Source organism: Chrysemys picta, chromosome 4, assembly GCF_011386835.1.
Source record: "Chrysemys picta bellii isolate R12L10 chromosome 4, ASM1138683v2, whole genome shotgun sequence".
In the NCBI taxonomy this organism is placed as follows: Eukaryota; Metazoa; Chordata; order Testudines; family Emydidae; genus Chrysemys; species Chrysemys picta.
In genome coordinates, this window is record NC_088794.1 from 85862057 (window position 1) to 85875834 (window position 13778).

Sequence of the window (13778 nt, forward strand, 5' to 3'; positions counted from 1 at the left end):
GCTTATTTTATTTTTGCCCCTTTGATAAATAGTTTTGTTTGCTTTACCGCAACTTTCCCTGGTACATTAAAAAGCAAACTAATAATTCCTACCTCTGTCTTCCCATTGTATTTAAGATATTCACAATCCTCTGCTCAAATTAGAAAAAAACTACGAAGATTTGAATGTTTCATGTACGCTGAAAGATAAAAGCATGAGATATCCTATTTTTCTGGCCTGTAATTGATTTAATTTGACTTCTATAAATAAGATTTTTATTCCATGGTAACCCGAGAAAATGAAAGTGGGAAGAAGACTCTGCATATCCCATGAGTAGATAATTGGTCATTTCCAGGCTAATACTGAAAGAGTAATGTGGTTATAATTGACTTATTTCTACTCAAAAGCAAAAAGAATGGTTCCCCTGCTACCTGTGTTATTGCTGTTGTTGGCTTAATTGACAATCATGGGTTAATATATGCAGTGTTGTTGTAGCCATGTCAGTCCCAGGATATTAGAGAAACGAGGTGAGAGAGGTAATGTCTTTTATTGGACCAACTTCCGTTAGTGAGAAAGACAAGCTTTCAGGTTTACACAGCACTGTTCTTCAGGTCTGGGAAGGGAAGAGGGGAAGCAGCTGGCAAGGTTGTTAGTGTGTTAAAATATAGAATCCGCTATAACAACAATCTGTAACTCACTAACAAACCCTCCAAACTGCTTCCACCCCCCTTCCTTTCCTCCCTATGACTGGAGGGGTGTGAATGGGCCACTTCACCTTGAATGGTCCCTTGAAATATGTGTTAACTCAGGGTACGTCTTCACTACCCACCGTATCGGCGGGTAGCAATCGATTTATCCGGGATCGATATATCGCGTCTCAATAAGACGCGATATATTGATCCCCGAACGCGCTCACCGTCGACTCCGGAACTCCACCAGAGCGAGCGGCGGAAGCGCAGTCAACGGGGGAGCCGCAGCCGTCGATCCCGCACCATGTGGACCCCAGGTAATTCAATCTTAGATACTTCGACTTCAGCTACGCTATTCGTGTAGCTGAAGTTGCGTATCTTAGATCGATCCCCCCCAGTGTAGACCAGCCCTCAGTGTTTCCCAACTGGTATAACGTGGCACAGTGGTGTGCCATCAGGCTCGAACAGGTGTGCCATGGAATTTTTTGAAAAACTAAATGTGAGAACAAAAAAAACCTTCCCTTGTATTTTAATTAGTGTTGGAGCCAGATCCCATACTGTACTTTTGCTCTCTGGGACGAGGCCCCATTTTAAACATTATGCATGTGTCACATTCTATTCTCCAAAGATAGGCAAAGTAAGAAAAATGCTGCTTGAAAACTTATTAGCGTTTGATGTAAGGATACTTTGTATTTTCACATATGATGTTGGCAATTTGTGTTTTAATGGTTATAAAATTTTAACTTTTTGATTCTCAGCAAATGTCCATGTGCCTCCCCATATTTCTGCCTTCCATTTAGCAGAAAGGTTTTCAAACTGTGGGGTGTGACCCTAGGAGGTGCGCTCTACAGTTTGAAAAGCATCACCTCCTGCCAGGACCCAGCAGTTCAGAAGCTGGTGAGAACTGCCCGGCCCACTTGGTCCCCTGGCTCTCTACGCTGTGGGAGCCAGGGCGCTGGCTTGCTTTTCTGCAGCCCTTCCTGCCCTGGTCCCCAAGCCGAACTGGGCTACCTCTGGATGACTAGAGTTCCCTAGGCAGGGCAGGTAGCACAGCTCCAAACTACCCCTGACATGCTCTTGCCTCTCTCCTGAAGGAGCCTGGCTCTGGCTGGCGCTGCCCGTGGTGCCCAACTGCCATGAGATGCTCCCCAAGGCACTCGCTCACTGCTGCCCTAGCATTCCTGTCTCTGCTGCTGCTCCACAGAATGTGGTGATCAGTATTAGTACCAAAATGCAATGCTGAAAATTCTGCAGTCTCTCTATATGGAAATAAATACATATATGATTCTTGGGTATAAAGACAGAGCTTATTGCTAATAGTCTATCAAATAGACAGGAGGTGCTAGTATCTTTCAATCATTATTGATCTGCCTGAGATTTGAACTAGCAATTTAGCAGTGAAAAGCCATACAGCCCACTACCAATCTCTTGAACCATCCAGTAGTCTGGCCTTAAGAATATTTTTTCTTTTCATAACATGAATAGTGTTTAAAGTTCCTATCTCCAGAATCTCTGAATACATCTTTGTCATGAAAGGTTTAAAACCTGAGAAAAATAATGTATTTAGAAAAGTTACCCATGCTGTTGACTGGAAAAAGATTAGGAACTATTAGCATAATAAGATGCCAGCAATTAATATGTATGAGACTTGACAGAAATGTATATACACAAGCTTCCAAGGTCATCTGACTCCTCCAGTCCTATCTTCAAGTGATAGTTTTTGCAGAGAGAGGAAAAATGAATGCATGGAGGGACTATTACTATAACTACTATGCAAAATCAAGAAATATGGAGAAAACAACTACTTAAAAATGGAAATGACACCCTTCAATGCAATGGGAAAATGACACTTGTACATATGGATATATGTTGATACTTTCATGATATAACGTTCATAGCTATGACATGAATAAAGGAAAAACATAAAACTGAGTTCACTGTGCACTTCAGAGTTATGTTAATGATTGCATTTTACTGAAATATCAAAGACAAAAGGGGGACCCTAGGTGAGTTCTTTGTTTATGCATAAAGAATTGTGTGCCTGCAGGAAAACACAGTGATGGATGGGAGTCTAATCAAGATGCACACTGCAAATTTTGTGTACTGCAAAAGTCAGTGTCAGTTGTCAGGCTAAAATCTCCACATTTCTCTGAATGTTTAGGGATTAGAATATAAATAATTGAGTTGGGGGGAGGATGTGGGAGTAAAAACCTGCGTAAAAGCTTGCACATTATAGAAAAAGGGATAGGATCTTGCAATGTTCACTTATAAAATGTGTAGATTAGCACAGGATTTAATGTGCTTGTTGAAACCTTCAACCCTTGCAGTGCAAATCACTGGTGATTAGCCACATTCTTTAAGTGGTGACGTTGTTTTGGAATTAGGAAGATTAAAATATTGGGCTTGATTTTTCACTGGTTTACACCTTGTGCAGCCTCTTGCAGGAATGCAAAATGGTGTAAAATGCTACTTTCAGAGTAGCAGCCGTGTTAGTCTGTATCCGCAAAAAGAACAGGAGTACTTGTGGCACCTTAGTCTCTAAGGTGCCACAAGTACTCCTGTTCTTAAAATGCTACTGTTTTATTTGGTTGTGTCTCACTCCCTCTTTGCAATCACATAGCACAGGTGCAAACAACTACACAAGATGCAGTGCAATGGAGAATCAGGGCTATTTTGCTTGTATTTGTTTCTTATGTGAAAGCCTGAAATTCCGAGGTATTTATAGTATTTATTCTGAGGTATTCACATACATGAATAAAAGAATAACTAAAATGGCCACTGTTGTCTGGAAGCAGTCATTTTGGGTAAGTTTTGCCTCCATTCATACTTACTTGCTATCTGAGGCTATCCTGGTATTTGTGCCCTAAGAGTCAGGGCCGGCTCCAGCTTTTTTGCTGCCCAAGCAGTGAAGCAAAAAAATAAATACATAAAGATTAAGCCGCAATTGGCGACACTTCGGCGGCAGCTCTACCGCGCTGCTTCATTCTTCGGTGGCAATTCGGCAGCGGGTCCTTCCCTCCGAGAGGGACTGAGGGACCCGCTGCTGAATTGCCGCCAAAGACCCGGATGTGCTGCCCCTCTCCATTGGCCGTCCCAAGCACCTGCTTCCTTCGCTGGTGCCTGGAGCCGGCCCTGCTAAGAGTGCACTGTGCTTCTGAATCCTGGCTGTGCTTTCTGGAGCATCAAATCTAGTGGATGTTCTATTGTGCAGGAGAGTTTGAATCAAACTGCTGGGCTACAGGGTCTTGCTGCCAGGGGTTCTTTCTTTTCCTGCAATCAAATGTGAAGGGGGACATACTCAAGGTGACCAGATGTCCCATTTTTAAAGGGACAGTCCCTTATTTAAGCTCTCCTGCAGGTGTCCCATGTCCCATTTTTTCCATCTTTCCCCCCACTCCCAGGACTGGCGGGTCCTGCTGCTGGCCGGATCCCTGCTCGTCAGCCGCTTGCCTACCAGTGGTGAGTGGGGGGTCCAGTGGCCAATGATAGGGGTGGGTGTTAGGGTTACCATACGTCCGGATTTTCCCGGACATGTCCAGCTTTTTGGGCTCCAAATCCCCGTCCGGGGGGAAATCCCAAAAAGCCGGACATGTCCGGGAAAATCGGAGCGGGGCCGGGCCGGGGGCTCCGGGGCCGGGCCGGTGGAGCGGGGCCGGGCCAGCGGTGCGGTGCCGGGGGCTCGGGGGCTGGGCCGGGGGCTCGGGGGCCGGGCCGACGGGGCCGGGCCGGAGGCTCGGGGGACGGGCCGGGGGCTCGGGGGACGGACCAGGCCGGGGGCTCGGGGGACGGGCCGGCGGTGCCGGGGGACGGGCTGGGGACCGGCGGTGCGGTGCCGGGGGACGGGGGTGCTCGGCCGGGGGACGGGGACCGCAGTGCTGGGCGGGCCGGGGGTGCTCGGCCAGGCCCGGGGCCGGCACCCCAGGGCCCGAGCCGACCCAGGCTGCAAACGCCGGGGGGGGGCCAGCCTGGGCCGCGCCTCCTCCCCCCACACTCCCCCTTACCTGCTTCAGGCTTCCTGCGACTCAAATGTTCGCGGGAAGCAGGGGAGGGGGCGGAGACTTTGGGGAGGGGGCGGAGTTGGGGCGGGAGGCGGGGCTGGGGGCGGGGCCGGGGCCCCGTGGAGTGTCCTCCTTTCGGAGGCACTAAATATGGTAACCCTAGTGGGTGTGCAAGGCTGGTGGTGGGGCAAAGATGCAGCACATGGGGCCAGCCGCTCCCTCTGCTGGTCTGTCAGTGCAGACCCTGCTGCGTGCCGGCTCTTGGCCAGCAGGGTCCTGGCTCCCATCCCGTTTCCACCCGGCACTGGCTGCGCGCTGTGAGTTGCAGTGGTTGCTAAGTGCAAACAGGCGCCAGGCATGAGCCGGTTATGTTTTGCTTCTGCTGCCCATCCATCGGCCTTTTACATGCTCCGCCTCTCCCTGTCCTCTCTCTGCTTTGCCCCCCCTCCCCTCCCCTCCCCCCATCCAGCACCGCTGCTCCTCCATATTCTCCCCCCCGGTGAGGCATGCCCCACTCTCAGCGCTGTACGGAGAAACAGCCCCTGGTCGGTGCGCTCAGCTCATCAACAGCCTGGCTGGCAGGCTCCTTTCTTCCCTCCTTCCTCTGGCTGGGCTGACACCCCAGGAAAGCCCAAGAGGCACTGGCCAGGAGGCACCGAGCCCTGAATGTGCCAAAACTCCACACAGCACTGGCCCAGGGAAGCCTCTCTGCCCCTCAGCTAAGCTATGGAATGGTGTGGAGGGGAAGCGATTTCCAGCCTGATCATGCCCCAATCCTGCAGGCTCTACAGCAACCCCCCAGGCGCAGGGGCTTAGCACCTTTTTCACCCGGCCCCCTGCCCTGGGTCCTGCCCCCAGGGATCGCGGGATTGCTCCCTCCCCTGCTGAGCCACGCTGAAGCCCTGCAGTCAGGTTCCCTGGGCCCTGGTGCACAATGCATTCTTAGGGCTTAACCCAAAATGTAGTGATTCCTCATATTGGAATCTTGGTGCTTCAGAGAGCAATACCAGCTACAATGGACAGCACTAGAGGTGTTTTACCTAGTATGCTCTACCTGGTAGATTGTGCAGCCTCAACATGATATATATAGTCATTAGCTAGGACACTGTAAACGGTAATGGATGAAATTAAAAGAAAATGTGGACTGCGTATCAGGAAACCTTTCCTGTTAGTCTGTGAATAGTCTCTCATGGGAAATGTTAGAAACCTCTTTATTTTGCTCTTTTACAACTGGATTAGAGAAAGCACTGAAAACTATGTTATAGGGAACAATCTGTACTAGCAAGGGGAATGGACAAGAGTTTTCCTTCTCCAATTTCTATGATTGGGATTAGCATTATTTGTTACTCTTATGTATTCAAGTACAATCTATCCTACAATCTGTTTACTCCTCACTTACTATTCTCTTCTTTTAGTACCAAGTACAATACATGCAAAGTAATCCATCTATTTCATTTTTATATATATTGACTTTAAAAGCTCTTTGATAGGATTCTTACAGTTAAAGGGGAAGAACAAGATGTTTACCACAAAGACCATATTGCTGGACTTCTCATCTTGAACTGGTCTTTTGGATCTTTGTTCTAAACATCATTGTGGATAGTTCAATCAATGCACAGCATGCACAGCAATGGCCAAAGATGTGAACAAGATATTACATCGTGTTAAGAAAAACATAGAGAATAATACTAAAAAACCTGCTAAGTAATTAAATGTCACCCTTGTCCCGTGTTCAGTTCTCGTCACACCTTCTCAAAAAGGATATAACAGAAACAGTTTAGAGAAAGGAAGCAAAAAAGAACAGAGACATAGAAGACTTCCATATGAGGGAAGATTAAAAAGATAAGGACTAGGAGGCAAAAGTTTACTTGAAAAGTAAACAAAATACAGAAGTGAAACATTTTGAACCAAACCCGTTAACAAAATGTCTCCTCAGTTGTGCATTTTGTTGTTATTTTGGGGCTTGGGGAGAATTCCAGCATCAGACTATTGTTTTCTCATGTAATCCTTCACTTTGCCCCATCAGAACTCTCTTCCCACCACAGTGAAGAGAGGGATTAGGCAGGGAACAGACAGTATTTTGCTTCTATTTGTGTTCAAGGAAATATTAGCATCTCAGCTGTAGGTCATTAATCGCCCTGCCTTTATTAATCCCTATAAATATTATACTAAAATAATTCATGTGTTAAAATGTTTCCTGCTAATTAGGCACTTGTGGTTGTGCTCACAGGGACTGTTCTTTCCTTCTCAAATTGTGAAACTCTTGTTGATAGTGGGCAAGAAAATAAATACTTTATAAAACCTTCAGTCAGACCATTTGTGCCCATTATCACATCTTGTGATCTGACTGATCTTTTTCCATCAAAGCCTAACTCTGTCCCATATATTTAGTAATATGATTATCTAAGCATGATGTATATAATTCTAAATTACTACTTTTATTATGATATTATCCACATTCCAAACCTCTTTCCATTTCTTACATTTCATTGTTTAACCCTGTTCAGTTGCTTCATATATGAAAGTTTGTTTATTGTTTCCTGAGAATCATTTGTTCTAGTTCATTCCCACTGAAGTCTTAGGTAGAATCTCCCCCTTAAAGAAAAGATGCTAGCCATTGTGTTTGTGATGCAATGTAACTAACTCTGGCCACATCTATTCATAATATCACATGAGCTGCTGAAGCTGCCAGCAGGTAGTCTGAGTATCTTTTTTACTGTACAATATTAATGGCTATTTTGGTTCCATTGCTTACAACAAACTATAATTGACTAGTTTGTGCCCCTTACTTATGATATCATATTACTGGTTACTCTTGGTTCCTTTCTTAGGGCTAAATTTTCCTCTACACTTTTCCAAACCCAAGTAACAGTGCTTGATACTGGGGAGTTGTTTTGGGAAGGATAAGGAAGACATTCCACTTCTATGGCCAGTAGACCCTGATCCATCTGCTACAGCCTGTCACTGCCTTACCATGCTCACAAACCCTGCTGCACAAGGATGCATAGCAAATCCCTGTGGATACTGGCTTTGTGACTTTTCTGAGTTTCCCAAATCTTGACTCACTAGTGCATCTTCCTCCTGTGTCTGAACTTCTCTGCAGTTTGGAGAAGAGATAAAGATTGCCCCCTTATTGCATTATATTACCTATCCAAAATGGGATGTAGGTATTTTTCAATCTTGCTGTATAAAATTGATGCATAGGTGGCTGACTACATGTGAAAAAATACTTTGTGCTTTGTATTAGAAGCAGTTGAAGTGGAATTTACAATGATCAGGATAAAACAATGGATATAATACTTGGCCAGAAGAGATATTATTGTAAAGTAGAAAGCCAGGGAAGCCATGACGCTAGGGAGAGAGTGCTGACTCAATAAAAGGAGATGAAAGCTGACAGTCAGGAGAAAAGACCCTAATTCAGTTAGTAAGAATGGGATGCAAGCTGGAAGTCAAGCAAAGGCAACAATTAAATTTCAAGAATCGAGGTTAGGAGCCTTCAAGAAAGCACCAAATCTGTTTAGGGTCTGGTGATGGAGGTTAGGAGGCTTGGAGAAGTCCTGGACTACAGGACTTTGGGATGTGGAGGACAGACATTGGGAACCAGGGAGAGGGCTTTACGCCATCATTGTGATGGAGTTTGGAAACTGTGGAGGGTGTTGATCCCATTGGTGAGTGCAAGTTTGATAGTTGGAAATAGAGTCCTGATCCCAACAGAGGTTGAGAAAGAAAGAGAGTGCTTATTCAGTTGGATTGAAGTTGAAGGAGAGGACTCTGGTTCCATTAGTGGGGTGGAGATTGACAGCAGAAGATGATTTGGCTAATAGAAAGAAGGATAGAAGAAATAATGCAGCGTGACAAAGACAACTTCAAGGAGGAGGATGGAATTCCAATGACTGGCATCTGTTGGGGTCTTTTCAGAGGCTTTTTGTCCATTCCTTTGAACGTACTGCCTCTGACATGACCCAGGAAATTGGGGCACAATGCAGATCTTGTCTAAGTAGGGACTCTCAAAACCAGTGATGGGTGAATTTTATAAATTCTTCTTCGAGTACTTACTCATGTCCATTCCACATTAGGGGTGTGTGCTTGCCACATGCACCAGTGCCAGAAGTTTTTCCCTCAGCAGTATCCATAAGGGAACGTCTCTGGCATCCTCTGGCGTCCTCTCCACAGCAAACTGGTGAGACTCCTGATGGACAAAATGGCCTCAATGTTCTACGTCAACAGGCAAGGAGGCGCGTGCTCATCGGCTCTCTGCCAAGAGGCTCTCTGTCTCTGGGACTTCTGCATCTGAAAGCTGGTCACCTCCCCAGCATCAGGAATGCCCTAGCAGATCACCTCAGCAGGAACTTCTCCTCTCACCATGAGTGGTTGCTCCACCCGGAAGTGGCCTGCATGAGCTTCCAGAGATGGGGAACTCCCCAAGTAGATCTACTTGCCACCAGGCGAAACAGAAAATGCTATTGGTTTTGCTCCCAGCAGGGACTGAGCAAGGTCTCCCTCTCCAATGCCTTCCTCATGTCGTGGGCCAAGGGTCTGCTGTACACGTTCCTTCCGATACCTCTGGTCAGCTGGGTCCTAATAAAGATCAAGAGGGTAAGGCATAGGTTATCGTGATCGCCCCTGCATGGCCTCGCCAGCACAGGTTCGGCATGCTCACGAATATGGTGGTGGCCCCTCCTTGGCCCCTTCTCTACCATCCGGATCTGCTGTCACAGGATCATGGTTGGCTCCTACACCCCAACCTCGAGTCTCTACACCTCTTGGCATGGATGCTCTGTAGTTGAACCTGGAGGAGCGTACCTGCTCGGAGGAGGTCCAGCAGGTCCTCTTCGGAAGTAGGAAGCCATCCACGAGACTAACTTACCAGGCCAAGAGGACGAGGTTTTCCCGCTGGGTGTCGGAGCGCGGCATTTCTCCCTCATGTTCTTCAGTGCAGTCCATCTTGGACTACTTACTGCAGCTCAGGACCCAGGGTCTGGCACATTCTTCCATCAGAGTGCACCTTGCGGCCATCTCCGTGTTCCACCAGCCGATCCAAGGTCAGACGGTCTTTTCGCATGACATGACTGTCAGTTTCCTGAGGGGCCTCAAGAGGCTTTACCCGCAGGTACGGGCCCCTGTCCTACAGTGGGACCTTAACCTGGTCCTCTCAAGGCTCACCAGCCTGCCTTTTTAGCCGCAGGGCTCCTGCTCCCTCCTACTTGTCCTGGAAGGTTGCTTTCCTGGTGGCGGTGATGTCGGCGGGACAAGTCTCAGAGATTAAGGCCTTGACCTTGAAACCTCCTTACACAGTGTTTTGTAAGGACAAGGTCCAGCTGCGGCCCCACCCAGCCTTCCTGCCAAAGGTGGTATCTTCTTTCCACACGAGCCAGGACGTAGTCCTGCCAGTATTCTGTCCCAAGCTGCACAAGACTGCCGAGGAGAGGCATCTGCATGCACTGGACATCCGGAGGGCCATGGCTTTTTACTTGGAGCATACCAAACCTTTCCGTAAATTGACCCAGCTCTTCATCGCTATGGTGGATAGGATGAAGGGCCTTCCGGTTTCTTTGCAGAGGATTTCCAACTGGATCACCTCTTACATAAAGACCTGTTACGTGCTAGCAAAGGTCCCACCGCCCATTCGTTAGAGCCCATTCGACTAGAGCTCAGGCATCTTCAGTGGCCTTCCTGGCACACATCCCAATCTTGGACATCTGTAGAGCCATGATGTGGTCCTTAGTCCACACGTTCACGTCTCATTATGCCATCACTCAGCAGGCCAGAGATGGCACTGAGTTCGGCAGAGCTGTATTACAATCTGCGCAGCTCGTGAACTCCTACCCGCTTCCACGGGAACTGCTGGGAGTCACCTAATGTGGAATGGACATGAGCAAGCACTCGAAGAAGAAAAGACAGTTACCTTTTCCGTAACTGGTGTTCTTCGAGATGTGTTGCTCATGTCCATTCCACAACCTGCCTTCCTTCCCCACTGTTGGCGTTTCCGGCAAGAAGGAACTGAGGGTGGGGGGAACCAGCGGCGCCCCTTATACTGCTTCACATGGGCGCCACTCCAGAGAGCGCCAGAGAGGCTCCATTACAGATAATGCTGAGGGGAAAAACTTCTGGCACCAGTGCATGTGCCAAGCACACACACCTAATGTGGAATGAACATGAGCAACACATCTCGAAGAACACCAGTTATGGAAAAGGTAATTGTCTTTTTTGGAGGTTTGGATAAATATATGAAAGTTCGGATACTTCTTTGAACCTTCAAGCCTACAGTGAGAATTTTCCTACGTCCCCTCACGTATAGCCTCTCCCTCACCCCAACTTGCCTGCTCACCCTTATCTTAAGGGGATGTAGGTGTCCTGCTGAAGTGTAGATCAGTCTTCAGGTTGACATCTGTGGTCCCCTTCATCCCTCCCCAGGCAGTTCCTCATAATTCTCAGTCAAATCCCCACTCCAATCCGGCAAGCGACAACACCAACTAGATGAAAAGTTGCAATTGTATTTCCACTGGGTCTGGTTGCTTCTGTGACTTTCTTACTTCTCAGATTTTAAAGTGTGTTTTTGAAACCAAACAGCTGGTGAGATATCTGAAACATACTTTGAGGTGCAAATATAAGGGATGCCCCAGAGAGCCCCTGAGTTGCAAGAGAATAGCAGCATCAAGGTACAGTGAAGGCGTTGCTGAATCTCCCCAAACACAGCAGCTGCTTTTGGAGAAGAAAAGGGCCATTCCCACAAAGACTGATGTCCCCTAGGGTGGGAAGTGATTATCTGGACTTCAAATACCAGCTTTTGCTAGAGGTGAGTTGGGGTTAATGAACCTCTTTAATGTATCCCATAAAATGACCTGCATAAGCCTTGGGGCACTGGTGTCTGTCCTCACTAGCTGTCTTCCAGTGGATATGGGAGTGAGCTCTTGATGCTGTCTCCTATCTCCACTTGCACAGCCTGCACTAGAGGTAAGTATGGTTCTTGGAAATAGAGGTGAAAGTGGTGTGGACTTCTTAAACCTTTCTCAGACCTCAATAAAGGCTTGGTTCCAGAGAGAGGCAGAGATTTCAGACCAGTTCTTATTTTGCCCAAAACAATTCACCCAGCCCTAAATTGACCTGCTTTTCCTCAAACAGGGAGTCAGAAATCCCTTTTCTCTTCTGTTTTTCTGCTGCAGAAATTCCCAACATTCCCATTTTGTGGGCTCCAGAGAGGGGTAAGCAACATCTTCAATTCCAGCCAATCATTTTCAAACTAATTCTTTGCTGTTTTTTTTTGTTTGTTTGTTTTTTAAAATCATCAGAAACAGCTTTCAGGCTCATTTTTCCCATTTGTTTGATTTCCTTGTGGATTCGCATAGTTCTGTTAATAGGAGACTCCTGTAGCCTCCCCAGGCACTAGGGCTCAGATTCATCTGCTGATTCCATTTATGTACTGTTCTCTATTGGATTTTCATGGTTTACTATGTTAATCTAATGGTGTTATTAGAGAGTGTTTTGCTCACACTATCCTCCAATACCTGAAAAGCATTGTCATCCTGCTGCCAACCTATTATCAGGCTTCCATTTTCTCCATGCCAGCAGTTGTATTTGATTATTAATGGACATTGCCCTCTTGCTACCCCTGTCCACCTAGGGATTGCCTGGCATTCATTGCTCTCTTTCTGCTATGTCTACTTGTTGACAGCTCAGCATTGGCTCCCTGAAGCCCTGGCGTTTTGCTTGAGTGTATGACTATGCCCTCTTGACCACCTGATTGCCTGACATTGACTATCTTTTGCCCTATCCATCTGTTGAGTGGCTTGCATTGCTTTCTTACTGCTTTTTACATCAGATTGCACATGGGCATTGACTTCCTGCTGTCCTGCCTCCTTTCTTGAGTGCCTGGTATTGCCCTCCTTCTGTTGTGTGCAGCTGTTGACTTCCTGGAATTGCTGTCCTGCTGCTTTGTGCATCTGCTGATTGCTTGATACTGCTTTATTGACTTGCTGAGTGTCTGGCATTTCCCTTCTGCTTTTCCACTTGCTTTCTAGCTTACATTATATCCTTGCTGCCCTTTGAGTCTGATATATACTGGCATTGCTCTTTTTGCTGCGCTGTCCACTTGCTTATTTTCCTAGCATTTCTCTCCGGCTGTCCTGCCTACCTGCTTAGATATCACTTCCAAATAAGCACAATTTGAAAAAAAAAATCATAGGAAATGTGAGGAACAGGAAAAGGCTATTATCTGGCTCCAATGTGCCCTGCTTCAATCCAACATACCAGCATTTTAATATTGACCTCTGTATCTTCATCCTGCTTTGTCATAGGATTACTCAATCCCTTCTCCTCCTAGAAAAGATTGAGAGGTGCAGTAATCTCATTTAAACTCTTTGCTGCAATCTCCTCATCTGGGAACTTATTCTGTAGTATATTCCAGTTTGCAGGACATTGCATTTATACAATGCTATTCAGTCTAAAATCACTTTACTAACATTATCTACAGAAATCCTTGCAGTACCACTGTAAGGTAAGTAATTAACTATTAGCCACATATTGCTGAGGCTCAGAGATATTAAGGGATGAATGCTCAGCTGTGCCCAGTAGGCACTGGGCACAGTTTATGGATTCCAAGTGTAGTAGGGACCATTGTGATAATCTAGTCTGACTTCCTGCAAAACACAGGCCATAGAACTTCCCCACAATAATTTCTACACTATATCTTTTAGAAAAAAACATCCAATCTTGATTTTAAAATTGCCAATAATGGAGAATCCACCAAGACCCTTGGTAAATTGTTCCAGTGGTTAATTACCCTCACTATTAAATATTTACACCTAATTTCCAATCTGAATTTGTTTAGGTTCAGCTTCCAACCACTGGATCGTGTCATATCTAGATTGAAGAACCCATTATCAAAGGTACTTGCCTGTCTCCCAGGCAGGTACCTATAAACTGTAATCAAGTCACCCCAAGCCCTCTCTTTGTTAAGCTAAATAGATTGAGCTCCTTGAGTCCATCACTATAAGGCATGTTTTTTAATCCTTTAATCAGTCTCGTGGCTCATCTCTGAACATTCTCCAGTTTATCAAAATTCTTCTTGAATGATGGACACCAGAACTGGACACAGTATTCCAGACGCAGTCAT

General features: G+C 46.4%; 1 protein-coding gene across 49 annotated transcripts in view; it reads left to right on the forward strand.

Annotated features, from left to right (window-relative positions):
- Positions 1–13778, forward strand: part of GPHN (gephyrin) — a 534893-nt gene that overhangs the window by 287266 nt on the left and 233849 nt on the right. For 12 of the 49 annotated variants that reach the window (XM_065592859.1, XM_042849316.2, XM_065592857.1 and 9 more), the window contains one exon: positions 11830–11868. The exons of the other annotated variants lie outside the window; for them this stretch is intronic. In XM_065592859.1, coding sequence (XP_065448931.1) covers positions 11830–11868 — 39 coding nt within the window. The remainder of the gene's footprint in view (positions 1–11829; positions 11869–13778) is intronic. 49 annotated transcript variants of the gene reach the window in all.